The 27003-nt window shown below is 49.4% G+C and overlaps 10 protein-coding genes across 10 annotated transcripts; 7 read left to right on the forward strand and 3 right to left on the reverse strand.

The window, feature by feature from the left end:
* Positions 1 to 1357: 1357 nt before the first annotated feature.
* Positions 1358 to 3433, forward strand: N7484_010792 (uncharacterized protein; the record flags this gene model as incomplete). Its single annotated transcript, XM_057121179.1, has 1 exon — positions 1358 to 3433. The coding sequence occupies one exon, from the start codon at positions 1358 to 1360 to the stop codon at positions 3431 to 3433; it is 2076 nt and encodes a 691-aa protein (XP_056966933.1).
* Positions 3434 to 4037: 604 nt separating this feature from the next.
* On the forward strand, positions 4038 to 5235 carry N7484_010793 (uncharacterized protein; the record flags this gene model as incomplete). The annotated part of the gene is made up of 2 exons (XM_057121180.1): positions 4038 to 4477; positions 4575 to 5235. 2 exons carry the CDS (start codon positions 4038 to 4040, stop codon positions 5233 to 5235), a joined length of 1101 nt encoding a protein of 366 aa, XP_056966934.1.
* A 571-nt stretch (positions 5236 to 5806) lies between these two features.
* Positions 5807 to 7352, reverse strand: N7484_010794 (alanine--glyoxylate transaminase; the record flags this gene model as incomplete). Its single annotated transcript, XM_057121181.1, has 2 exons — positions 5807 to 6878; positions 6952 to 7352. Coding segments are annotated over 2 exons (1473 nt in total), but the record flags the coding sequence as incomplete, so codon positions are not given.
* Positions 7353 to 8254: 902 nt separating this feature from the next.
* Positions 8255 to 9056, forward strand: N7484_010795 (vacuolar protein sorting-associated protein 29; the record flags this gene model as incomplete). The annotated part of the gene is made up of 4 exons (XM_057121182.1): positions 8255 to 8311; positions 8377 to 8391; positions 8446 to 8859; positions 8922 to 9056. The coding sequence occupies 4 exons, from the start codon at positions 8255 to 8257 to the stop codon at positions 9054 to 9056; spliced, it is 621 nt and encodes a 206-aa protein (XP_056966936.1).
* A 692-nt stretch (positions 9057 to 9748) lies between these two features.
* Positions 9749 to 10526, forward strand: N7484_010796 (polyadenylate-binding protein; the record flags this gene model as incomplete). The annotated part of the gene is made up of 4 exons (XM_057121183.1): positions 9749 to 9823; positions 9920 to 10176; positions 10242 to 10329; positions 10392 to 10526. The coding sequence occupies 4 exons, from the start codon at positions 9749 to 9751 to the stop codon at positions 10524 to 10526; spliced, it is 555 nt and encodes a 184-aa protein (XP_056966937.1).
* Positions 10527 to 11471: 945 nt separating this feature from the next.
* Positions 11472 to 14556, forward strand: N7484_010797 (NEDD4 family E3 ubiquitin-protein ligase; the record flags this gene model as incomplete). The annotated part of the gene is made up of 10 exons (XM_057121184.1): positions 11472 to 11491; positions 11606 to 11628; positions 11720 to 11758; positions 11823 to 11928; positions 11998 to 12131; positions 12193 to 13423; positions 13475 to 13768; positions 13825 to 13962; positions 14011 to 14406; positions 14457 to 14556. 10 exons carry the CDS (start codon positions 11472 to 11474, stop codon positions 14554 to 14556), a joined length of 2481 nt encoding a protein of 826 aa, XP_056966938.1.
* Positions 14557 to 15636: 1080 nt separating this feature from the next.
* N7484_010798 (uncharacterized protein) lies at positions 15637 to 17499 on the reverse strand (the record flags this gene model as incomplete). Its single annotated transcript, XM_057121185.1, has 2 exons — positions 15637 to 16441; positions 16499 to 17499. The coding sequence occupies 2 exons, from the start codon at positions 17497 to 17499 to the stop codon at positions 15637 to 15639; spliced, it is 1806 nt and encodes a 601-aa protein (XP_056966939.1).
* Positions 17500 to 18849: 1350 nt separating this feature from the next.
* On the forward strand, positions 18850 to 20293 carry N7484_010799 (MFS transporter; the record flags this gene model as incomplete). The annotated part of the gene is made up of 3 exons (XM_057121186.1): positions 18850 to 19089; positions 19140 to 19541; positions 19601 to 20293. The coding sequence occupies 3 exons, from the start codon at positions 18850 to 18852 to the stop codon at positions 20291 to 20293; spliced, it is 1335 nt and encodes a 444-aa protein (XP_056966940.1).
* A 249-nt stretch (positions 20294 to 20542) lies between these two features.
* On the reverse strand, positions 20543 to 24485 carry N7484_010800 (hybrid sensor histidine kinase/response regulator; the record flags this gene model as incomplete). The annotated part of the gene is made up of 7 exons (XM_057121187.1): positions 20543 to 20754; positions 20804 to 20918; positions 20983 to 21271; positions 21330 to 22358; positions 22414 to 23124; positions 23174 to 24349; positions 24409 to 24485. The coding sequence occupies 7 exons, from the start codon at positions 24483 to 24485 to the stop codon at positions 20543 to 20545; spliced, it is 3609 nt and encodes a 1202-aa protein (XP_056966941.1).
* Positions 24486 to 24893: 408 nt separating this feature from the next.
* On the forward strand, positions 24894 to 27001 carry N7484_010801 (uncharacterized protein; the record flags this gene model as incomplete). Its single annotated transcript, XM_057121188.1, has 2 exons — positions 24894 to 26440; positions 26491 to 27001. 2 exons carry the CDS (start codon positions 24894 to 24896, stop codon positions 26999 to 27001), a joined length of 2058 nt encoding a protein of 685 aa, XP_056966942.1.
* Positions 27002 to 27003: the final 2 nt, after the last annotated feature.

The following is a 27003-nucleotide window of genomic DNA, read 5'->3' on the forward strand; positions in this document are numbered from 1 at the left end:
TGTGGGGACATGGCAGTTCCTGGCTCGGAAAACCCTGAAGAATAATTTCAACTCAAGACCAAGCGAAGCGATTTTCATTCCCAAGTGGTACCGAAATGGAATCTTCCCGGCGGTGATCTTCTGGTGGATAACTTAAGGTCATGGTGATTCGCTCGGGTATTCCAGGACGGATTTGATCGTCAGCGGTGCCCAGAGCTCCTTGCCGAGGATAGTCGGGTAATCCGAAGAAGAAGCGTTATTAAGCCCTTATATTCCCCAGTGGATTGGTTTTCAAAGAATTCTGGGTCAGATGTATTACCCCAGAAATATTGAGATGTCCATGTGACTGCAAAGCCTAAGGTCGACCTATGCAAGACGGGCCGTTCCACCTGGACTATGATTCGCTGATAGTTATCTCCGACTGGGAGTCTGGAACATGAATGCCTAGTCAGCAACCTGGTTCCAAGTTCCCAGTTGATAGATAATATTGGGTCCGAGAGCAGGGTTTGGGTCGAGTCATTCCATGGGTTTCCATGGGATTCTTGAGCATCTGCTTAGCTTTCCCCAGGCCAGGTTGCCGTATTCCTTTAGTCAAAAACAAAAAACCAAAGATGTATCCAAGCGTCCTTCCGCGATACGGTTGTGAACTGTGATTTGCTTCTGCCGGGTGAGACCTGGCCGAATCCGGGCAAGCGGGCTATCCCCCAATCATCGATCTTGATCTGTGGCCCAGACCACACCTTATCCTTGGCAACGACATTATTGCTTCCTGTAGAGGGAGCCGCAAGCATCCGATCATCGGGAAATTGAGAACAAGTGATGAGATGAGCAGGAGTCAGTAGAGAAAATGAATTCAAATCAAATGCAATGTAAATCGAGAGAGATCAACCTAGAGTAAATATGTACAGTTGAGATGTGCACTTGAAACGGTACATGACGTGTCGCAAAAAGGGATTCCACGTCAGTACAAATCACACCATGGTCTCCGCCCCCAAAATGTTGTTCCCCCCTTTCTTTCCCCTTCTCTTGACTTCATCCTTGTTTCCCTTTTTTCCTTTCTATTTCCTCTTTCTCTCTCCCCTTTTTCTCCACCCAAAACCGACAATTAATTATTAGATTTTTCGCCACTTCTTCGTAATTCGTGTTTGGGCTACTATTTGCGGGCCCAACTTGACACGGTCGCGCATCTCGTCGACGTCCATTCCTTCCCCCCTTTCTACCGCCAACCTTTCACCGCTATCTACACAAAAAAAAAACAATACTTTTTTTTAATTACCAATAAAAGCAATATCTCCAACGATACGAATGATCCATTCTGTCGACTGAATTAACTGGAACCTTATTTATGGTCGGACTGGATTACCAACCTTCGCATGGCATGTTTCGCCTGCTACCCTGGCCCTCTGCGATCGGAGGGAACAAGATGATGTCGGAAGATGTCAAGATGTTGACCCCTAGTTGTGTCAACACCTTGGTCCCCCAGCTCAAGCGGAAGCGCTCTGACGACTCTGTGAAGGGGGCACCTGTTCCCACGAAGATCCGCACGGATGATTCAGTCAAGATCCCGTCGCTCCCGGTCGCACCTTCGAATTCTGTCGCTACCCCAGATGCGCCATCGTCTATGGCCACACCCACGCGTCCACCAGCGCAGGCCGCCGGTCGCACCACGGATGTGGATCGTCTCCGCGACACCATCACCGCCCAGTTAAGTCTGGAGGTGCTGTTGAAGCACAATGAACTGCGTCTCATCGACCAGGAAATCGCCAAATGTCAAGTCTCACTCGAACAGTTGCGCCGCTGCGCTGAGATCCCGTATCCGGGATCCAGCGTTGCGGGTATCTCGGCTGATGTGAGTTTAGGCACGGGCGCATCGGTGCTGCCTGGAAATGGCTCAGCACCTATGTCGCCTGCGCCCTGGGGTGTCACAGACGGCCCGTATTCGCGTCACTACGCGAGATGGTTGCTGCCAGACCCCCGGTTTGATGGTGAGGTCGACTCGGGTTTGTCAGCAGGTTCTGCTATCCCCGTCGAAGGCCGGTCTACTCGGGGGAACCCGGTGGACTTCAGCTCGCTGGCTGGCAAATCGCGTCCTTCGCGGGGCTCGGGTGCTCCCAAGTTGCAATCGCTGCCTAGTGGATATCCGGTCGTCAAGGAGAAGGCGGGCCCGATGATCATGCGCCGCAAGTCGGATGGCGTCTTTGTCAAGCTGACCTGTCTGGATTGTCAACGCGTTGACTTCTCCAGTACGCAAGGTTTTATCAATCACTGTCGTATCGCACACAACCGGAACTTCGCTAGTCACGATGCCGCTGCCATGGCGTCGGGCGAGCCTGTCGAGTTGGATGAATCTGGCGCCATTATCGGTGGTCGGACTGAGTCCACTGCCAGCGCTGCCGCCTCGGGACACGTTCATCCGTTGATTCATTCTTCCAACCTACCCACTCCGGCCAAGGAGTCGGTGACTCCCAAGAAACTGTCTGCGGTGAGCAACTCTGCAGTTGCGACTCCTCCGGCAACTATTCAGCGGAAGGTTGACCCACGTCGCCCGTCTGAGCCTGCTAAGGCGCACAACCCCTCGTTTCTTGCCTCGCCTGCAACTCCCCATCTCTCTGCTTTGATGAAGTCGCGTGGATTGGGGTTGAACATGGATAAGTTGGTGGAAGAGGCCAAGACTCCTGTTGATCTGAGTGGTCTCTCCGATGATGACTCCGATATAGACGAGTCAGCTCCCTCTTCTGCGAGGACCCCTCAAGACTCCCAGCAAGGTCCTCGTGCAGCACGTCATCCTATGCGTATGCCTACTGCCCAAGACGCGACCGATCAATCTGGCCGAAAGGCTCTCCAGCTTCCCGATATGACTCCGAGTCGGCCTCAGTCTCATGCGCCATACCTCTCTGATCTTGCGTCACTGTCTGCTTCAGCCCCACCGTCTGCAATGGATACTCCTCGGGATTCCATGGATCATTCAGCCCATCTCAGCCCCAATACTATGGAATCTAACCAGGCTCCTAGTTTGGTCAGCGATGATGATGACTACGAAGTGGCCTTTGACTCCGACAGCCCCAGCTCGTCTGAGGCCGAGGACAATGATGAAGATTTCCGACACATCGAAGTGCAAGATGATGAGCGCACCAGTGCTCCATCCGCTCCTGCAGAGTCCAAGCCTGGCCCATCACTGGCGAACCCGATGTCACAGCCTGCAGCCCCTCTCCCCAAACAGATGAAGCAGGGCCGCTCCGCGCTGCCACCATTTGACCGTACCCGGGATGACCAATTCAACACCATGCGTGATATCACCAAACCGGTGAACTTCACACGGCCTGATTTCCGCTCTCCCAGCGAGGATCCGTCCAAGACGAACCGGGACAACGGGCGCAACCCCTCCCCCCTTTCAGCAGATAAATGTCGTCAACCCTGTTACCGTGGACCTGATTCCTGCTCACATCTTGAATAACTTTATCTTGTATCGCTCTACTCCTCTCTTCCTTTCTGCGCCAAGGTTTTGTTGATCGAAAGATCGGCATACTCTTGGCTGTTACTGTACCGCCTTATGGCGGTTTTACCTCTATCTCTGTCTGTTTTAATGTTGCGTCCACTGGACGAACTTTGCGTTTCGGCCCACAGGCCATCTTGATGGTGGCCGAGGTGAGACGGGTGATGACTTTCTTCATGATGCTGTATTTGATATTTTAATGAAAACTGTTCACGGCCGTGTTTTGTATATAAGGGAAAATTGACCGAAACGCGATCTAGCGTAGAGATAGAATTCTTCTCTGTATTGTAATCCATTCACTTGAGCTATGAATGTGCTTATCTGTAGATTAGAGGTGGGACTACCCCAGAATTTCCAGTGCAAGCCCACTCGGCCATTACACAATTGAATCCTGGTGTGCAGATCAACGTTTCACCACGCGCTCTTATCGATAAAGAAATCGCGGAGAACCCGTCGCGACTCGCGACAACCTCATGGCACAAACCATTCATCTCCAGCTGCCTTCGATCAAATTCCAACGTCAATCCTATAGTGCATACTCAATCGAAACCCTCGCAACCCAATAATGGTCTCTAAAACTTCAAAGACTCCTCAACCAAAGTTGAAACAAGAGTCCACAGACACGACCAAAGATTCAGTCGCTCTGGGCAATAATGCGGAATCCTTCCACCCAGACAACATAACACTACCTACATTCCGCAATCTCCTAAGCTACTACCCTAAAACGGTCGAACAAGTCCACCGAAACAAGCTCATACTAAAGCTCCAATCCAAGCCAAAGAAAGGCGCAAAAGGCAAAACGGATAAAAAGGCCAACATAACGCTTCTACAGCACACGGAGCTTGATCCGTCCCAGGAAGCATATATTGACGCCGAGGTCGAGAAATTCGTTAAACTCGATCAGTGGCGATATGAGGACATGCCCGGGATCATTGCGGAGCGAAAGGTTTCGAATGAGGAGGTGGTGAACAAGGAAGATCTGATTACCGTCATGGAGTGGAAGACGTGAGTTTCTTTTGTTGCCACTATAATAACCAAAATCTCTCCATGAATTAAGTGGATGGGTTATACAAGGAAAGAACCACTACTAACATCATCCCAGAACGCACGGTACACCCAGACCAATGCTCATGGGCATGATAAAATCCAACCAAAGCAACCTCGTCTCGAAATGCACGTCGAGTGCTATATCGGCTCTACCAACTGCACACCCAATCCTTGATGCGGAGAATGCATTTCCCAAAACCAGTATGGATGCACTAAATCCACTCCGCGGTGTTGGTGTAGCAACCGCCTCACTTGTCCTGTCTATCGCGACAGGGCGAAACGAGTATGCGCAGCAGATACCCTTTTACAGCGACGATATGTTCCTCTGGCTCGTTGTTAAGGATTATCCCAGCACGAAGTTGAGCACGAAGCCGAAAGTTGATTCGAAATTCATGCGTCCGAATGGGGAGTTGAATGTTAGGTATACTTTGAATGAATATCGGGAGTTATGGGATGCGTGTGCGGAGTTGCGGATGCGGCTTAACAAGGAAGTCGATAGAGATGAAGGATATGTGTCTCCAAATGATATTGAGAAGGTTGCGTATGTTTTGCGCAATATTGATGTGTCGGGGTTTTTTGCTCAGGATCCTGGTGCTGTTGCTGATTTGCAGAAGGGGGTGGAGGGAGAGACTGCTCAGAAACGGAAACGGGAGGATACGGATACCTCTGAGTTGAAAGTTGTGAGGGCGACTAGGAGTAAGAGGAAGGCTGAGTGAGGGGATGGACGTGGTTTGCCTGGTACAGCACTGGTGTGTATAGGTGCATATTGTTCATATAAAGATCTAGATTTTCCTTAGTAACCAATTGGAAAGACGTGATTAATACCTTTACTGAGACCCAAATGACCCTTACTCTTATCCATCTGGATACTTTATCCAGTGTAAGTCTAACTGTTTTGAAGCGAATGCCATTGACCGATGCTAATTACTTCCTAGAGAACGTCGTCTCACGAGATCGTCCTCTATTTTGGGATATTTGGATGATGTATCGCATTGGTCACTGGAGGATGGAGAACTCTCCGGGATTCGACAGATAGCACAGATGTAGGTACTTGAGAGAGAAATGCTGAATGCTCGGGGTTGTTATGTCTCGGCGTTCTAATGACGACCTGTAGTGTATAATGGCGGCGTTACAGATATGCAAGAGAGTATATGAATCCAGTTGAAGGAATTGGTTAATCAAATGACAAGGTATATCAACAGTCTATATGTTCAAGTCGTTCATTTAGTAGTATCTATCTGGACACTTTTTAACGTGACGTATTTAATTTAATAACAAATGAGCCATTTACAGTCCCTTGGCCTGCTTGGCCTCGGCAAGAGCCTCCTTGAGCGCTGTCAGGGCCTTGTCAATGTCGCCGCGGTTGGCATCAGTAACACTGACACCCATGTGACCGAAGCGAATGTAACGGGTAGCAATCTCCTTGTGCAGACCAGCTGCGAAGATGACACCACGCTTCAGCAGACCGGGTAGGACATCAGGAGGAGTCAGACCTTCCGGCAGGTACATGGCAGTCATACCGTGAGCCTGAGCATCTGGGTTAGGAGCCAGCTGTTTCAAACCCAGCTGAGCGACAGCAGCCTTGACGCTGTCAGACACCTTAGTGTGAATAGCAAAGCGCTCAGCCATAGGGCGGGCTGTGATCTGGCTCAGGGTAGTGTGCAGGGCGTGGACAAGCTGAGTGGGAGGGGTAGCGAAGTACGAGGGCTTGTTGTTCTCATAGTTCCGCATAATAGGCAGCCAGTTGGCAATAGAAGCGTAGTAAGATCCGGGAGGGGTCTGACGGGTGGTGGCACGCTGAATGGCGCGGCCGGATGTCATGACGATGCTAAGACCAGGGGGGCAACCGATAGCCTTCTGGCTAGCAGTGACGACAGCATCGAGGTCCCACTCGTCGAATGCGATCTCCTCCGAACCCACGCTGCACACACCATCCACGATCACCAAGGTCTCTGGGCTCACCCGGCGGACGAGCTGAGCGACACCCTTGACGTCACTCAGGACACCGGTGGAGGTGTCAACGTGGGTGAGGGTGATGAGCTTGTAGGGCTTCTCCTTCAAGGCCTGCTCAACCTGTTCCAGCGAGGGCCGCTCGCCGATGGGGGCACGGAGCTGGGTGACCTGGGCACCGTATGTTTGCAGACATTGCTCGAAGGAGTCACCGAAGTAGCCAGTGTTCAGGACCAGGGCATTGTCACCACGCTCGATCAGGTTGGCAGAGACAAGATCCCAGCCGAGGGTACCACTTCCTGAGATGATGAAGGGCTGTGCGGAGGGATCGGTGGACTGGAACAGCTTGCGCGTCATAGTCAAGGTCTCGCCGAAGACCTTGACGAAGCCGGGAGCCACATGGCTCTCACTATGAACAAAAAAAATGTTAGTTCAACAGCACCTTACGAGTCAATGGAAATCGGATCAATGGAAGTACATACGCATAGTGGGCCATCGACTGCAGCACAGCATCGTCGAATTCGATGGGGCCCGGGATGAGCAGAGTGTTGTGAGGGGCTTGAGCAGACATGGTGGGTTTAGAGGGAGTAGAGGGGGAATCTGGGATGGTGCGATCGAGGGGTTTATATTCGGTGTCGTCCGGGGGTAGGGAGCTTCTTTCGGTCGAGAAAGGAGTATTCAAGTTCGGCAACGGCAAGCGCTGATCCAGGTGTCTGGAGATCAGGCTTAAACGTTGCTGCGTGGAGGGCGCCAGCTTTTCCGATTGCGGCGGGGCAGCCGCGGGGTACGTCCTTGGTTTGGTAGTGATTGGAAGCTTGTGAATTCCCGAGGGAAATGCGAGTTCGGGATTCGCCGCCGATGGGTGTCTTGGGTGGTTGGGATTGGCTGAGGTCAAACACAGAGTTTAAGTATACCAGCCAGTATTTCCAGTCGGGCTCAGTAAAAGATAGATTTAGAATTGTATTCAATTGAATGGATGGAAATAGAGACCTGGGGAGGGGTTATTTATGAAGGCAAGTGTTTCCTTCCAACCCCAACAAATTCTGTTTGAAGGCGTTGCGGTCGGAGTCTAGCGGCCGGACCCTACCGCGTCTGCTAGGAGAACTCGTAGGAATGCCTGCGTCTACGCTGAAGTCTCTATTCTATATTCCGAGATGCGAAAAGAGATCTGTGGTATGCTAGCGTTTACGATCGATTTCATTGTCACATTAAAGCTTCGTGTGTCCAAGTAGATCTGTGTTATGTGTAGGTGACAACATGTTAAGGTGGGTTCTATATAACGATACACTTGTACCTTCCAAACAACTAATATATATGAAGCAACGATATCCTACTAGTAAATGACTATATACTACCGTACAGCCCTTCAAATACTATGTAATTCTTATATTTTCACTATCCTAATTATTCTCGTCCGATCAATGCAGTCTCTTGTTTGCGCAGTAGTTCACTGTCCTGATCCCGCACATCACGGCGACCTCCGCAGAACTTTGGAGGATTTCGGCGTCTTATATTTTTCCTACTGGACTAGTCAAGCCGACAACAGTCAGGAGATCGGCCAGATGAGCCAATGTTTATTCGGAATGGAGAAGCGAACCTGGTCGGATGGCCATCCGACCTCCACTTACGATAAACTGATAGCAGCCTAACCGGATTCAGGCCGTAGGGTATAGGGCCTGACGTGGCTTCCCCGCGAAGCTCCAGACCGTCTGCCTGACACGCGCATCTTGACCTTGCGCGATTGGAGACTCTTTGAGCTTTTATCTCTTGCCCCACCGTTCCAGCATGACCGCCCGCCTGGTCCTGATCATCGGTGATCTGTTCATCCCCGACCGAGCCCCTGTGAGTACCCCATTAGCTCCATGGCGTCTTCCAATCGACCGCATAGCTAACCCCAACTTCTATAGGATCTTCCGGCCAAGGTACATCCTGCCCAATCGATTGAACCTCCCGCCCACCGCTAACGCTGATTCCAGTTCCGGAAACTACTCACCCCCGGAAAAATTGGCCAGATCCTATGCCTGGGAAACCTGACCGACCGCGACACCTATGAGTTCCTTCGCCAGGTAGCCCCGGACCTGCAAATGGTCAAGGGAGACTATGATGTGGACTCCCCCAATCTACCGCTGTCGAAGATTGTCAATCATGGTAGCCTGCGCATAGGCTTTACCCACGGTCACACAGTCATCCCTCCAGGCGACGCTGACGCTTTGTTGATTGCGGCTCGACAGATGGATGTGGATGTCTTGCTCTGGGGTGGCACACATCGGTTTGAGGCATTCGAGATGGAAGGCCGCTTCTTCATCAACCCCGGCAGTGCGACTGGTGCAATGAGCTCAGGGTACTGGCCGGAGGGCGAAGAGCCCACGCCAAGCTTCTGTCTGATGGATGTAAGTGACAATCCTCCGGTCCCACTACCGTGGATACAAAATACTAAGTAAACGTGAAACAGATTCAAGGCGATGTTCTGGTGCTGTATGTCTACCAACTCAAGACGGATGCGAATGGCGTCGAGAACGTGTCGGTCGAGAAAGTTTCCTATCGCAAGAACCATGCCCCAGCCCCAGTCTCTGCCCCAACCTCGTGAATGGCCTTCACATATTCCATCCCTCCATCTTCTTGACCCGTGTATATAGTCTTCATGTTTTCCTCCCTCCCCTCCTGTTTGTTCTTTAGCTTGGATTCCATGCTTTCTCAATTCGAACCTTTGATACCTTGAGTTAGTGCAATTGACTCAGTCCACACATAACCGATATCCACGTACGGATACTTCATTCTTCTATAAATCATCACTACTCTTGTGTTGCTCATGATTGTTGTAGTTATTGTTAATACTTATCCCTAGTGGCTCTACAAAAATATTTGCCCACATGGGCAGAAATTCGAGAGGGTACCCGATCATTGGAGATCACCATGGATCTTCAAAGGATTCACTTGAAAGGCGTCAATTCTTTAACGGTTGATACCAAACATGCAAAACAAAGCCCAATTCTCGGCCGACGGCGCTAGTCCCGAAATGGCAAACCTCAGTGATTTCCAAATGAATAATCCCATCGCGCCTCTCCGCCCCGCAAAGATCCTCAGTGAATCTGGCTTCACACCTTGATTTTATCTTATTTAATTCATAAGGGCTCTCTACCCTTGGCATTTCCAACTCCAGATTCTTCCCTGGATATTGCCCGCGATATTCGTCCATTCACTCGGCGCCCAATAGCTTCCGCTACTCCAACATCTTCTCTCACCTAGCTTTTCAAGCTACCACCCACACTCCCAGACACAATGGCGACCGAAGGACCTGAGCCAACGGAGATCATGGAGGAGCAGATCCCCCATGAGGAGGGCGGCGAAGAGGAGGTGCGTATGGCGATATTCCGACCTCGTGCGATGAGCTTGCTCCATCGCAAACCAATTCTGATCTGAGCATGGCTAACATGAGATTACTTCATACAGGAAGAGATTGCGGCCATGAAGAGGCGCCTTGCTGAGATGGAATCAGATGCAGCGAAGCTGCGAGAGATGCAGAGCACAATTGAACAGCAATCTTCAGACGCGGCAGAGAACAAAGAGGATATTGACGCACGGAGTATCTTCGTTGGCAACGTGGACTACGGCGCTTCCCCCGAAGAGATCCAGGCACACTTCCAGACCTGTGGCTCCATTAATCGGGTGACTATTTTGCTGGACAAATTCTCCGGCTCACCCAAGGGGTACGTTGGATAATCTGCTCACCCATCGCAAACTTTTTAGGAACCTGACTGACAATTGATTATAGCTACGCTTACGTGGAGTTCGCTGAGCCTAGTCTCGTGGCCCAGGCCTTGGTCCTGAACGAGAGTGTGTTCCGTGGTCGTAACCTCAAGGTGAGCTTTATACCTGGCTATATTTGACCCCTGTGCATTCCGCTTACTTTGATATCCAACAGGTGACCCCCAAGCGGACTAACTTGCCAGGCATGACCCGTGGTCGTGGCCGAGGACGTGGTGGTCGTGGTCGTGGACCCTTCCGAGGCTACCGTGGAGGCTACCGGGGCCGAGGACGTGGCTTCACCCCATACTAAGGCGTGTGGCTTTACCCCATACGAAGGCGTGTGGCTTTCAGCTAATAGTTTTTGTCACTCTCCAAGAGCCCACTTCTTTGCCATCCGGTAAAGATAGGCCGGGAGTACCCCCACTCCGAACGACCCGCGCGACTAGCAGTCGAGTAAAGATATGGAAAATTGGCTTTCTGGCGGAATTTGGAGTGGGATTGGAGTTTGGGGTTTTATTATTTTAAACGGATATGTACAATAAGTGGACAATCCAACGAGAGGATTTAGCTGAGATACTCTCGGCGAATTGTGTAATGGATATTTGGTCAGAATTCACGATCACTTAGGGTACTTGCATCTTGCACATGGAGCTTGAACTTGGTTGGAACCATGAATAAAGTCGCTGCCTAGTTCGCCCTGAATCGCGCGCTAACAAAGCACCCATTTATCAGCTAATGACTTCCCTGTTACATAGTGGGAAAGTACCTGCTCATAACTAATCATCTCTCATCGCCACCCGCGCCCGCTTTACAAAGATTACGTACGCTAGATACAATCTCTACAACTTAAATGCTAGACAAGATAGTAATACTGAGAGCGACCGATTTCATAAAGGAAAAAAGAAAAAAGACACAGTCTAGTCTATAGGCGATCTCCCGTGCTCAGCCCCAAGAAGTACCCGACAGGTATCTGGCTCGTAGTTAATACGTAGCGGGAGTACTTACGCCATACAATCCCGCGAATGAATTACGCCCAACCCTTTCCTCTCTTCTTCCCTTCTCCTCCTCCAAAATCTCCATTCCACACACCCCTCTCCACAGCCCACTTTCTATCACATCCGTGATCTTGAATCTGGTGGATTGGCCGACTACGCCGCGATTCCGCCCCTCCCTGGATGCGCGCGCCGTATTCACTTCAGGCTTGATTGATCGGCCTCTTCGAACCGGTGTGCTGTGAAAAGCAACCAGGGCCACCATGACATCCAATCTGCCACCGTACGTCTCGAGATCCCCTCCCTTTCCTATCTGGTGCTTTCGAACGTCAGAGACCTACAGAATATTCAAATCTTTTCATTTTACTTTTTCAATGCTAACCTACCAACGTTACAGCCAGCCAAATCTCCGAGTCACGAGTAAGATTGCCTTGGTTGCTCATCTGCGAAGGCGGGACATTGCGGGGCTTGGACCTGAACCTGAAAACTAACATCTTTTGATCATTCGCAGTCATCGCGGCAGACGGTCTTTACAAACGCGATGTTTTCCGTATGTGATCCCCCTTTAGATTGCTGGTTCGGCCCCAAGCGGGGTCGACTGACTTCTGGTCTAGGATTCCCCGATCCATTCGCCGTGGCTACGGTTGGGGGCGAACAAACCCATACGACATCGGTGATCAAGAAGACTTTGAATCCTTACTGGAATGAACCCTTCGACTTGTACGTCTTGGTGCCCCACTTTGTCGGAAGATCGAGGAGAGGTTATTAACGGCTAGATTGTGGATATAGGAGAGTCAACGAGGATAGCATTCTGGCGATCCAGATCTTCGACCAGAAGAAGTTCAAAAAGAAGGACCAGGGCTTCCTTGGTGTCATCAATGTTCGGATCGGAGATGTCATTGATCTTTCCATGGGTGGTGATGGTACGTGATGGTGGTACTGGGTTCAAGCCGCGATCGGGACTAACGCTCACCCTCCCAACAGAGATGCTCACTCGCGACCTCAAAAAATCTAACGATAACCTTATTGTTCATGGAAAATTGATTATTAACCTTTCTACCAACCTTACCGCCACACAACAGTCCCAGCAAAATGGCGGTGCTCATCGCCCAGCGAACGCCCAATCCTCTACCTCGAGTGGCCTTGTCCCACAAGTTGCATCACCGATACCCCCACCATCGGGTGGCCCCAGTGCCGCAGACGGATTGCCCGCTGCTATGTCCAACGCGTCGCTCAACAACCGCTCGCCCTCGACTGGTGGACTTGCTGCGTCTCCTGCCCCTACCGGCGCTCCACCTAGTGCCAGTGCGGCATCTCGCACCAACCTGAGCTCATTTGAGGACAGCCAGGGCCGGCTGCCCGCCGGCTGGGAACGAAGAGAAGATGGCTTGGGACGCACCTACTATGTGGATCACAATACGCGGACTACGACATGGTCCCGACCCTCTGCTAACTACACCGAATCTGCTCATCGTAGCCAGCGCGAAGCCAACATGCAGCTGGAACGTCGAGCCCACCAGAGCCGAATGTTGCCTGAAGATCGCACTGGCACTAGCTCTCCGAACTTGCCAGATCCTCAGCCGCAAACACCACCACCCCCGGTAGCAGCCCCATCGGCCGCTCCCCCAGGGCCCCAGGCAAATGCTGTTTCGATGATGGCAACGGGAGCTACCACTGCAGGCACTGGCGAGCTTCCACCAGGTTGGGAACAGCGACACACCCCTGAGGGGCGATCATATTTTGTTGATCACAATACCCGCACCACAACCTGGGTTGATCCTCGTCGCCAACAGTACATTCGCATGTATGGTCAGAATCAGAATCAGGGCGGAAATAATACCACTATTCAGCAACAGCCCGTTTCACAATTGGGTCCCCTGCCCAGTGGATGGGAAATGCGACTTACAAATACTGCTCGCGTGTACTTTGTGGACCACAATACCAAAACTACTACTTGGGATGATCCTCGTCTACCTTCGTCTTTGGATCAGGGTGTGCCACAGTACAAGCGTGATTTCCGCCGCAAGCTGATCTACTTCCGCTCGCAACCCGCTCTGCGGATCATGTCAGGCCAATGCCACGTCAAGGTCCGTCGTAATAATATATTCGAGGATTCTTACGCGGAGATCATGCGACAGAGCGCGTCCGATCTGAAGAAGCGCTTGATGATCAAGTTCGATGGCGAGGACGGTCTGGACTACGGTGGTCTTTCTCGGTACGTTCAAATCCTATTATATTTTTTTGGTTCCAAACTAACAGCCAACAGTGAATTCTTCTTCCTCCTTTCTCACGAAATGTTCAATCCCTTCTACTGTCTGTTCGAATACTCCGCCCACGATAATTATACCCTGCAGATTAATCCCCACTCTGGCGTCAACCCCGAGCATCTCAATTACTTCAAGTTCATTGGCCGAGTGGTTGGCCTGGCCATTTTCCATCGCCGTTTCCTGGATTCTTTCTTCATTGGAGCATTTTACAAGATGATGCTTCGGAAGAAGGTTACTCTTCAAGATATGGAGGGTGTCGACGAAGATTTACATCGCAACCTAGCATGGACTTTGTAAGATTGACCGAGAACCTACCTCTATCTATACTTCTAAGCTAACAATCTGCTAGGGATAATGACATCGAAGGAATTGTGGAGCTTACATTTTCTGTTGATGATGAGAAATTTGGCGAGCGTCGCACTATTGATTTGATACCCGGTGGCCGGGATATTCCCGTCACCAACGAGAATAAGCCACAGTATATTGAGTAAGTTATTTAATGGTCTATTTGGTGAGCTTGTGCTGACTTGTGTAGGTTGGTTACCGAGTGGAAGATTGTCAAGCGTGTGGAAGAGCAGTTCAATGCTTTCATGTCCGGCTTCAACGAGCTTATTCCGCCGGATCTCGTGAATGTGTTCGATGAGCGTGAATTAGAGTTGCTTATTGGTGGTATCGCTGATATCGACGTGGATGACTGGAAGAAGCACACGGATTACCGTGGCTACCAGGAGCAGGATGAGGTTATTCAGAACTTCTGGAAGATTGTCCGCACCTGGGATGCGGAGCAGAAGTCGCGTCTTCTCCAGTTCACTACTGGAACTTCGCGTATTCCTGTGAACGGCTTCAAGGATCTTCAAGGTTCCGATGGACCTAGACGATTCACTATTGAGAAGTCTGGCGATCCTAATGCCCTCCCCAAGTCTCACACTTGGTATGTTCCTCAAATCCTTCAACTATCTACATTTACTAACAGTCAATCAGCTTTAACCGTCTGGATCTTCCGCCTTACAAGACCCACGATGCCCTTGAGCACAAGATGTCTATTGCAGTGGAGGAAACTCTTGGATTTGGACAGGAATAGATGCCCGTCATCCTCTGTCACTAAAATGCAGAGAATTCCATTGGATCCCTTGCTCCAATCTAAGCTCTAGTAACTCACTCCTACCTAAACACCTCATGTTACTTTCTCATCACGCCCCACCCCCACATCCATCTCTCGTTTCATACCTCAATTGTCCATGCCTATTGTAACGGTGGTGCTATCCACCCAGAACTTATTTCGTTCTATTCAATCGTTGCTTCCCCAGGCCCTTGATCATGCAGACCAAATTCGTGTCACTTTGGTCCTATCGTTTGCTTTTTGTTTCTGTGCTTCGGTGGCGCTTCTAGCTTGTATATAGGTATCTGTATCATCGTGTAATCACGTTAAGTTGAATTTATTCTCGTCTTGACGAGGCTTTCTGTCTTGGTTTCATTTTCGTTCCTATTCGACAACTCCTCACTGCCGAGTCTGTACACCACTCTTCCTTGGCAGGGCAAAACCAAGCCCACTATGCGGATCACTAATGCAAAGACGGGGATCACCACCATCAAACCACAATATGGTTCGTCGGACCCATGGTGCCCCGCTCGGAATATACGTCAATGGCGCATTTAGATTGCTAGGTCGTCGTCTCGGCACACCGTTCCCGTTTTTTGATTTATTTTTAGAAGCTACCTTGTTCCAGACTTGTTTGTGACTGAGTTGCATACATCACCTACTCGGCAGTAGTCAATTCGATGGCTCGTGGTTTTCATTCCGGGTTTTCTCCGTGAACACGAGCACGTGGGTCGATTTATGATGCCCGGCTTCCTCGGAATCAATAGAATGGGTTGTTTAAGTGCCGAGTGCCGAGTGGGGCCAGGATGTATATCCGTGGAGGTGACGGATATAATCTGAATTATAGCGACGGATCTCGGATGGGAATTCGGCAAGACAATTGGATGTATGCTTGCTTTATGCTCTCCGCTCGTACCCAGATGAATGAGACGGCATGTCATGCCTGCCACGTGAATCAGACCATGGGCCCAGGTCTTCCAGGTATTGATAGATCATAGATTTTTGTGGACCCTCCATATAGATTAACACAAATCATTGTAACGAACCGAGACCATGGCACTTTCAGTTCCTTCCACTCTTCTCTCCAAGTTTCTTCATCCATTCTAAATTTATCCCTCGATAATCGCGGCTGGTATAACATTCAAACATCTCTCTTCGCACTCCTGACTTCCTCCAGTATCTCAAGCCCAGATCCCTCAGTAACAGATCCACATACGGAATCGAATCAAAAATCGTCTCAGGAAACCAAGCAGAAAACCCCCACGGATAACGAAGTTTCCCAAATCGACTCAGTAGTGCAGTTTGCTCGTATACATTCTCCGTCGGGATCGTGATCTTGTCATTGAGATAGGCATATACCCACAAAGATTGAACCTCGGCAACAAGCATATTGGCCGTACTGTGAAACATCTTGACATAGGCGAGTGAGTGAGTCGATTTCGCTGTAAGGTTCGGTGGGGCAATTCCACGGTATAACCTCAATGGAGTGATATTTGGCTTGTATGGCAGCTTGGAAGCGGGCGGGCCACTAAGGTAAGGGAACTTGCTGATGATGGTATCTTCTGCATCCTGGTCGAGGTATCTCCAGAGAGTTTCTTGCTCGGTGGTAAGCTTGCTGGCCGCTACTGGGAGGCCGAGGGAAGCGTCCAATCCATCTGGCTTGTATTTCATTGTTGGAGCCAGACTCCAGCCTGTGATTTCGATCAACGCATCCGTTTGGATGATCAATTCGTCGGCGAAATGGATATTTCCAGAACTAGATAGATGGTCTACGTCCTGTTTGAGAATTTGTACCTGTCCGGTACGGATGTAGTCGTGAATATCAGAAGAGTAATTCAGGATGCCAATGCGGGCGTTCCAGAATAAGCTTTATTCTTGTTAGCATTGCTCTTCAGGGGCATAGTTGCTGCGTAAATAGAATCACCTTTCTGTGGGCTCCAAATGTTTGATTGATGCTTCCTTTCTGTAACCGTTCACTTCTATCGCGTCCATCCTCATCTTCTCCCAAAAATGATGCACCAGGAACCGACCCACTCTAGTCCCGTGCAGGATACGTCTGATCCAGCCAAAGCCATCATTGTCACCCCAGATACAAGGACTAAACCAGGAGTAAAACCGAGTTGTCGCCAAGCTCTCTAGCTTCGCTCGCATCCAAGTTATATTGACCCAGGGCTGCATCATCCACACCGCGCCACCTCCAGACTTGCGAACTACCCACTGAACCTTCTTCCCATGGGATGCCATCAAATACACTGCGTCATATCCGGACTTCGATGCTCCAACTACAGTCACAGACTCAATCTTGGGATCCGATGCTAGCTCCGCCCCCTTATCTAGCAGTCGAGCGTGGCTGATCACGGGCCTATCAAAGTCCTGCTGTCCAGCAATTGAGATAGGCCTCGGAGTGGACGCTAAACCACTAGCAATGATCAGTTTCTTGCATCTATAGGCTGCGCGTCGTTGTTGCGCGTTGTGTTTCGTCTCTGTAATCAGCATCCAGCCATCCTCTAGCTGCTCTATCTCGAGCACATTGGTGTTGAATCTGACTCGTCGGCGAATATCAAAGTGGTCTGCAAAATCGCAGAAATATCTGTGCATAGTAGCGCAGGGGATATGTTCACCGTCGCGGACGCCGTATTTTTTTTCATCCATGGGAAAATCAGAGAACTCATACGAGCCATGGAGGTTATTAGTCTTGAGACCCTCATAGCAGTTTTCTTGAGCCCAGACTCCGCCTAGTGTTGCTCGCTGATCGAGGTCAATTTCATTAATTTCAAAACAAATTGCGGGCTGGTTTGACGGTACCTTGTCAATTAGGATGAGGTTTGTTTGGGGGGATAGCTCGAGGTATGTCTTTGCCGCCGCGAGGCCTCCCAACCCCGTACCGACTATGACAACGTCGACCAGTTCCTGTTCAATCTCCATGTTTTTTGTTGTTTTGGGAGTAGGATCAGGTTGTTCAGCGTGGAATTTTTTTGAAACCTCATTTCCCCGCTCTGACCAAACGTCGTCGTGCATCTGCTTACGAGTGCAGCCTGCAGGCTGATGGACCTCAGCAGATAAGAAATGCATGGTGGGGGTGATCTGCATAATGACATGACAAGACTATTGGTTGGATCTTCTATCACATATTGGGCATATCCTAAGCTAGTAACAACTGAGTTTTTACCATCATTTTTATACTAGCTTATCCACCGAAAGCTGGGAAAGATGCGTATAGTAGCAGAGTAACTTTAAAAAAGCTCGTTACTCATGTGGTTATAGCCCCAGTGAGCCTGTTCAAAGGATTCAGCGAGCTATGAATCCTGGGCTATCAAGCTTCTTTCTCTAGTGAAAACAGGAATTGACATATGATCTTGGAGCCTAGACTCAACGGATGTATGAGTGATAGTTAGAAGTAAGCTCTCTCAGAGTGCTCCCATATTTGCTCTCAGCCATAGCTTGTGCCTTCAGCGATGCAAAGTTGTCCAAGGCTCTTCCGCTGCCGAAGCCTGCTTGTTCGCGGGAATGTCTTAGCTCCATTGGATATGACAGTCCACAGGAAGAAATAGCGAAGAGGCTTAAGTAGAATTTTGTTTGGAGACTTTGCGGGTCGTCGATTTTCCTATGCAGTCAGAGTCACCTGTATAACGTCAACGGTCAAGAGGCCTATGCCGTTGCCCCGTTCTGACTCGATAAACAATTCATTAGATTTGACTCTGGTCGATCTATGGAAGATGCTACATCATTGAAATAATTTACGTAATTTTCATGAACAAGTGCTGGATCAATTCGCTCGGTGCCCATTGACACTGAACATGTAACTGAGTAGCTAAACCTGACTGTTGCCTATTCGAAAGCAAGAAGCATTTGTCTGAACGACATACCGGGATGAACCAGTATATTCATCACTTCTTTCAAACCATAAAAAGAAAATACTAACCAAGCAAAGTCTCTTAGGAAAGTTGAGAGGGACTAGTATGCCGGTATCAGCCTCTAATGCTTGTTTATGACGCTCGAAAACCCGAGAGACTAATCCTACGGCCTACCTGGTAGGCCGAGAGGCACCATGGAAGCCTGACAAAGCATATTACGGACAACAGTACTAATCCCAATTGTGATGATGCATTCAGTCCCTCATGCCGGGTTCTTCGTGGGGCGGGGGGGCCTAAACGCTTCCCCCCATTCACGGATCCCGCCGAGAGCTTATTCCCCTCCTTTGAATATCCACCTAGAATCTAACATAATTAACATAAGGAATTTCAGTTCGATAGAAGAGGAATGCCGACATCAACAATGAGTAACAGTGCTGAAGCACGCGACTTCACCCCGTCAGATACCTCACAAAGTCAATCCGTGGACACGCACGGCCCTCCCATCGGTATTGAAGACCCTGGCGACCCACCATCACACGCAGTCGACATCGCACCAAGATGGAATGAATCCAAAACCATGATATGGCGGGTAACCGCTACGTGCTACTGTGCGTTTGTCATGGGTGCGAATGACGCTGCATATGGTGCTATAATCCCCTATGTATTTTCCCCGTGGAACCGATATACAATATGATCGCTGACATAGTCAAGCTTGAACTTTACTACCACCAAAGCTACACAATCATCTCTCTTGTATTCCTCTCGCCATTTATCGGTTATACCATCTCGGCTATTGTCAACCATGCAATTCATCGCCGCTTCGGTAGGCGGGGTGTAGCAATTATCGGCCCTGCATGTCATCTACTAACGTTCGCCGTGATATCAACTCATCCCCCGTTCCCGGTCCTTGTGCTTATGTACGTCTTCGTGGGATTCGGCAGCGGAATCCAAAATGCAGCCTGGAACGTTTGGATAGGCAATATGGCGAATTCGAACGAGGTGCTTGGCTTCTTTCACGGGTTCTTCGGTGTAGGCGCTACAGTAAGCCCTCTCATCGCGACGAGTTTAATCACAAAGGCCGATTGGATGTGGTCCTCTTTCTACTACCTGATGGTATGTTCTCCTCAAAGCTCATTTCAGCTGAACAGCGAAGAGCCTGACAGAATACATAGACCGGGGCTGCAACCCTCGAGCTAGTCTACGCCACGACCGCATTCTGGTCAGAAACAGGCTCAAAGTACCGACAAACACACCCCAGCTCTTCAACTCAAGCCCAAGGCAACGGAGCACTAACCTATAAAGTAACATGGATCTGTGCTATCTTCCTTTTTCTCTATGGCGGAATCGAAGTCGCAATAGGAGGTTGGGTGGTTCTTTTCATGACAAACGTCCGCCATGGCAGCGCTTTCGCATCTGGAATGACGGAAACGGGCTTCTGGCTCGGAATCACAATGGGCCGATTTATCCTTGGCTTCGTTTCGCCGCGTGTCGGCGAGAGACTGTCTATCGCTCTATACATCATCATCGCCTGTGCACTGGAGTTAGTCTTCTGGCTCGTTCCCCAGTTCTTTGTGTCAGCAGTTGCAGTCTCATTAGTCGGGTTCTTTCTTGGGACTATCTTCCCGGGCGTAGTAGTCGTTGCGACGAGGCTTTTGCCCAAGGATTTGCATGTTGCTGCTATTGGATTTGCGGCGGCGTTTTCAATGGGTGGGGGTGCAGTTTTTCCTTTCTTTATTGGGGCTGTTGCGCAGGCGAAGGGGGTGGGTATCTTGCAGCCTGTTCTGCTGGGGATGTTGGTTGTTGCCCTTGGGATTTGGGGGGTTTTGCTTCGGGCCCCAAGAATTGAGCAGGCGCACCAGGTATGATTTAGTGGGAAGAAGACAAGACTGCATCATAGGGTGAAGCATTTTATGTTGTGATGGGTTGATTCCCAGGAAACAAACCGGTCAATATTGTATCATGATCTCGTGTATCCTCAACTGGCATTCTGAGGTCATATTTGCTATTAGATTGTAATTAATCGTTCGTGTACATTAGCCGTGGAAGAATGACCCGCGCCAAACATGAAGAAGAAAGAGAAAGAGCTCGCTAAATTCAAACCCAAGATGGTGGTATCATTCAATGCCCATAACTTTCTTAAGTTTTTGAAGCGATAGTGGTTTGACGAGATAGTCATTGATCCCGGCTTTTATAGCTTGCTTATGCATGTCATCGGAGGCGACGCCAGTGACAGCCAAGATGCAAGAAGAATCGATGCTTGTCTCCTGTTCATGTTGGCGGATCTTTTTAGTTGAAACAAGACCATCCATAACGGGCATTGAAATGTCTTGCTGATGTTAGTGGGCCTGTTCATTCAGCAATGTTGGAAGACTTACCCATCAAAACAAAATCGAAATACTTTTTGGATGCCATATACTTCTCTAGTGCTATGAGTCCGTTGGAAGCTGTTTCGTAACTGCAGCCCATCTTGCGCAAAAAAGTTACTAAGATCTATTGATATAACGTTAGCATTTCAATTGATAATTTCAAATTAGCGATTCTTTTCTTCTCGCACCTTGACATTGATCTCATTATCATCGACAATAAGAACATGCATTGTCTTTGGCTCGTCTGATGGAGTGGGATCGACAGCAGGGAAAGAAGGGGTGGCTTCTTCAACAGCTGCCTTGGGTGTTGTTTCTCCCTCTTCTGTCGGGCTCTCAGACGCAGGCAATGAGGCAGGCACTGGCTGCTCTGAATTCAAGCTCTCCGAAGGCAGTGTCGATTGATCTGGCAGCTGGAGTTGTGATTTATGAGATTCCAAAATTCCTTGGACTGCATGGTAAATCTTCCGTGGCCCAAAACTGTTTACAAGTTAGCTTAATTTTGGCAAGCATAGCATATTGCTGAACTGAAACTCACGGTTGAGACACCCGGACGAAATTGGACCCTGCAGTGTTGTGCCAAACAGAATTTTTCTTTCCGAGGATGATAAAGAATTTGATCCCATAGTCTGAGGCTACTTTCTCCAAAGATTGGGAGTCATTTGTTGCAGCTTCCAATGTGGCTTCCTCGATAACAGCAATGTCACCCTGCACTTTGTCAAGAGTTTCCACTAAGGAGACACTCCAACCAAATCGAGACATGAAAACGTCGGCCAAATTACTTTGAATTGAAAGTTTTCGCTTTGCTTCGGCAGTCAGAAATCCAGTCGGCGTCTCTGTCAAATCGGGATATGCGTTAAAATCAACCAAACAAACACGAAGGTGCGGCATAGGTGGTTGTCTGGTGACCAAACGAGATCCATCAGAACTGCTAGATTCTTTGACGATTTGGACCGGAATGTACACGTCAACTTGTGTGCCCGTGCCTAACTCGCTCTTCACGGTGATGTGGCCGCCAAGGGAAGTTACAAGAAGGCGGACGATGCTGAGCCCCAGCCCAACCCCCTCAGTCAGGGGATCTTCTTGGGTGAAAGTCGAATACAGTTTATGCTGCAAAAATTCCGAACAAATTCCGCTACCCGTGTCGGTAACCGAAAGATGAGTAAGAATGGATTGTGAATCTGGCTGGCTTTTGGATTGAGAGAGGGATACCTCGACAAACCCAGTCTCAGTCCACTTGATTGAATTGCCGAGGAGATTCATCACTATTCTCCGCCACGCACCGGCTTGAGATCGAATGTTCCAAGAAAAGGACTGCTCAATCCGCACAATGACCGACATTGTGTCGTTATCATTGCTCTCAGTGGCCTTTTTGGACTGGAGATTGTTCGCAGTGGCTGGTGCGGATTCAGATGCTCTTCGACCAGAATATATAATATCGGTAACCTCCTCGATCACCTCTCCGAGATCAAAATCGGAGACCTTACCAGAAACCTCGAGTGGAATCTGCAGCTCCTTTCGGCGCTTATTCCTAAGTGCGGAGTTATTTATGTTGCAAAATGCCAGCCTAATTCATTTCGTCAGTAACAAATCCTCTGGGGGTGTTATTCTCGCAAACTGACAATTGATCAGTCGTGTCTAGTAGAGTGTGGCCTGATAATTCAATCATTTTGATCATTTCTCCTTGGACCGGTCCCAGCGAGGTGGTGTTTAGCAACTCAGCACTTGCCAATATTCCATGTAAAGGCGAACGGAGCTCATGGCTGACGGAAGAAATAAAATCGAATTTGGATTTCTCGGTGGTACTCCAACTGATACGAGCAATCTCCGAGACAATAGAGTCCCCAAAGACCTTGAAATAATTCAACTCATCCGGCTCAAGAGGTCGGTGATTGTCTCGAGTCCATACCAGAGTTCCCGCCATCCATCGAGATTTGTGATAATCCCATAGTGGGCAGAATAGAACCGATGTGGCACCTGGAAGAATCCGTGCCAGATGCTGCAAAACCATTTCGTAGTTGTGGGGTGGTGACAAAGTGTCAGCGGGAATTTGGGGCTGATCATCTACACTTTCCTCTAAAGTCGGGATCTCAAATATTTGCCCGTGAGGGAACTGTGTAACCAGGACATGAAGCAGGTTCTCTGGCACGGTAATGGGACCATCAGGGAGTTCTCCAGCTCGGGTCTTCAAGGAAGAACCAAGAACTTCACACATGGCATCGGCCTCATGCGTGGGAGTTTTCAATGGATGTAATGTATCTGGGCGCGCTGTTGATATCGAGCCAGCACGCTTTGGAAGTGGCTCCCAGCTACCTTGCTCCTCAGGAGGGAGGCTGAGAACATTAGAGTCACCTTCTAAAAAAGAGTCTTGAAAGGACTCACAATGATGGATTGCAGCGGGCCGCATCGAGAAAAGCTACGCCATCCAAGTTCATGGATCTCGTCAAAAGTCCACTCGCACGGGCAAATATTGTGGCTATCCGATCGGACATTGGGACTTGTTCAGTAACCGAAAACATTGTATCTTGGGGAGTTGCATTAGAGACCGCCTTAGGATTGAAAGCTTCATTGAGGGATTTTTCCTCGTCCGTGCTTGGAGATTGACGATCTGATGACTGGGACACTATAGAGGTACGCTCCGTGATTCCTGAAGCCGACTCGGGGGAAAAGATCGAAGGATTTTCCTCTGAAGGAGATGTCAAGGATGATTGCAAGATCGAACCATCAGCATTCTTGCTTCTGTCAGGCAATGACACGGTCATCGGTTGCTGTTCAGCCAAGCCATCCGCTAGATCGGAATCGGAGTTGAGCTTTTGAGTACTTGACTGGAGACGGTGATCAGTCGAAACCTGGCGGGGGTCAAACTCTGCGTAGTCTTTGACAAAGCTGGTTAATCCTTTGACTAGGTCTTCGGCGCGACGATGATAACGCACGGAGCGAGTGTTCTCAAGATGAAGGGCAATCGCATCCGAGACTTCCTGTAGCAAAGCTACCTCCGCATCTCCGAATTCTTCGCGCGGGCTATCATCAACGACGCAGTAAGACCCAAGCACATAACCCGAGGGACTGAACAGAGGGACTTCGGCATAAAATCGCATGTGCGGCCATTCTCGCACATACGGACGATCCTTGAAACAGTCCTCCTTTCTGAAGTCTCGGATAATGTAGCGAGTTTGATTGGCAGTTATGTTGGGAGTATCGATTGCGTACGAGAGATCTTGACTGGTAAATAGACGAATCGTATGAGGGCACACTCCCCATTCCAAATCTAACCTCCGAGCTCCAAGATAAATACCATCATCCGGTAGATGCTGATCGGTGATACGAAGGGAGACGGATTTGGTCGCTTCGGCGATGATGAATTGGCTGTCACGGTCGATTATCGAGACGAACGAACGATTGCATCCTAAGCGGTACACTCCTAGTTGGGCTAGGGCGTTGAGGGTGATATCTGAGGACAATTCAGAAGCAGTCGGCTGCTCATCTCCTGTGGGGGCTTCCTGGTCCTCCGAGGTGTCTGTTACGTTTGCGACGGGTCGGTCTACGGTGCAATAGTATCTGTTTGAACGTTCGCGTTAGCGGTGCGGGGAATGGGGGGGGGGGAATGGGGTGGATACCTCGATAATTCCTGGATTCTCTCGCGCTCAGAATCACATGGAGGCGGATGAAAGGCGAGAGAGCCTGATCGATTCATTTCGGTGAATTAAGCATTTCCTAAATATATGCGAAAGATGTAATCGATAACTGAAGATCCCCCCGGAAAAACCCAACGAATCCCGCGAAACCTGCTAATTGACTCCACTTGCTGATGCAAACTCCAACCAAACGGCCTCGGCTAGATCTTGGTGGTCCAGATCTTTGGTTCATCTCCACTTGCCAAAGATGATTTATCCGGGCCCCGTCAATGTCAAGATGATCATATCTCATTTTTGTCAATTTTTGCATTGATTCTTTTATCGACGAAACAACTGGTCTGGTTTGTTATCATTTCAATGGCGTGCTTAGGTCCGACCCCACTGTTGATGCACGGATAATCAAGGTTAAGTTCGCTGGAAATCTTCCAGAATGCGGGGAAACTTCTTAAGCTCCAACACAAGCAAGGATGGACCCTGAATCAAGGATACGGAAACGCATCCCAAAGTCTTGCCGACGATGCCATCGTCGTAAGCAGAAATGTATGGGCTTTCCGACTTGCTCGAATTGTGAATCCGCCAACCAGCCTTGTTCGCGCAGTGAAACTTCTCCATCATGGCATCATGCTATGTCTAAAGAGGCACTCGCGCATCAGATTGAGAACCTTGAAGCTCAACTCGCTGTCGCTCGAGATAATAATGCTTCTACCGGTCACAATGAACCAAGCCCATCTGATGTGACGAGTCGCCAGCGACATCGGCGAGATGCTGCTCACAATGACCATCTCCGTGGGGTAATTCGATTTTTGACACTGGGTCATGGGACAAATGAAGAACAGGCCTATCTGGGGCCGTCATCTGGAGTCTCCATCGTGGAGAATGTCAGTCGATTGGTTCGTGATGCAGCCGGAGCAAAGCTGCTGCCCATCGACAACAGTATGCAACAACCAGAGGCATCGGTGGAAAGTAGCGGCGAAACAAAAGCGGCTCCACCAGACGATTTGACTGGGTCTAAGATTCTAGACGCATATTTTAACAACATGCATGTTCGACTTCCCTTTCTAGATCGATGCGAAATCCTTGATTTACATGCCATGAGACATCGGGTGCTGGGAAACACACCAGGGGAGCAATTTGGTCAATTCAAGCTTTTCATGGTCTATGCAATTGGCGCGGCCATACTGCAGGTCACAGAAACCTATAAAAGAACTCCTCCCAACATGTTTCTCGTGACAGCGCTGGGATTCGATCCAACGCTGAGAGAGTCAATCTCCATTGCCAGCATAGAGGCAATGTTACTGCTTGTGCTATACAATCTCCGAACAACTTCCAACTCCAGTGTTTGGTACATGATTGGCCTGGCAATGAGAACTTGTGTCGACTTCGGGCTACATAGAGAAGCGCGATATCAGAGGCTCCGACCGCACGAGGCCCAACTACGGCGCCGACTCTTTTGGAGTGTTTATATCACCGAGCGTTATACTGCATGGTCTCTTGGCCGACCTTTTAGCATTCCGGAAGAAGAAATCGACGCCGAACCGCCGTTCAATATTGACGATTCTATCAATAGCGACGAAATTGTCGAACAAATCGTCAATAACCATGCAGATACGCCAGCTCAACAGCAGAGTGCTATCATGGGGAAATTCATTGCGACGATAAGACTGAAGAGGATCGTCTCCCAGATCCATGCACGCGTTTACCGAGTTGACAAGCATATCTCAACCTTACTCCCAGAAATCACTCCGCTCATGTCGGCCTTACAGGAGTTCAAAACAACTCTATCCTCTCTCGACCTCGCCAGTGGAGATTTTGTTCATATGCACTGGAATAACGCTATTCGTATGCTGTTGCAGCCCTTTCTCAGCACACTGCACCCACAAAATGAACTCATTAGCACCTGCCTCCATGCCTCGGGGCAAATGTGCCAGTACTTCAAGAAAATACGCCAAAGAGACTCATCGGGCCATTCATTTTTGCTTGTGAACTCGGTCTTCATGGCAGGCTTAACAATGTGGTAGGTCTAAGCACAATCACCCACCGACTCATTCTGACCCCGCCTTTCAGCTTTTGCCTATTCCGACGTCCCAGTTTGTGGACTCCCGCAATATCAAACGACATCCGCGCCTGTTCCTCCGTACTGTGTGTCATGGCAGAACGAAATGACAGATTGAAAAAGTACCGAGATGGCCTTGAAACAGTTATCAACCGTGCGATGGAGTATGTTGAAGATGCATATCAGACGAGTCCCAACAATTATGGCCTTTGTGCCCAAATGGCCATTAGCAACGGCCAACTACACCCGATCACGATATCAAATTCTACGACTAGCGCCAAGTCTCATATGCAGCCTTTACAGGATCATGCACTGCAGGGCATCGGGACTGAGGAATACGATTGGCAAAATGTAGATCTCTTCTCAGATCTCCCCGGTCTTCCACCAAATCTGCAGAATTTGTTCACTGGTGACCGTGCGGATGTCCTAAATTCGTCATTTCATGGTTTTTTCGCGGACGATCTTTGGGCGAGCGATGCCTTTCATCTACCGTTTTTAGAGGAACATGAGCGTATGACCTGAGC

Source organism: Penicillium longicatenatum, assembly GCF_028827895.1.
Source record: "Penicillium longicatenatum strain IBT 33135 chromosome Unknown contig_7_segment0_segment0, whole genome shotgun sequence".
Taxonomy (NCBI): domain Eukaryota; kingdom Fungi; phylum Ascomycota; class Eurotiomycetes; order Eurotiales; family Aspergillaceae; genus Penicillium; species Penicillium longicatenatum.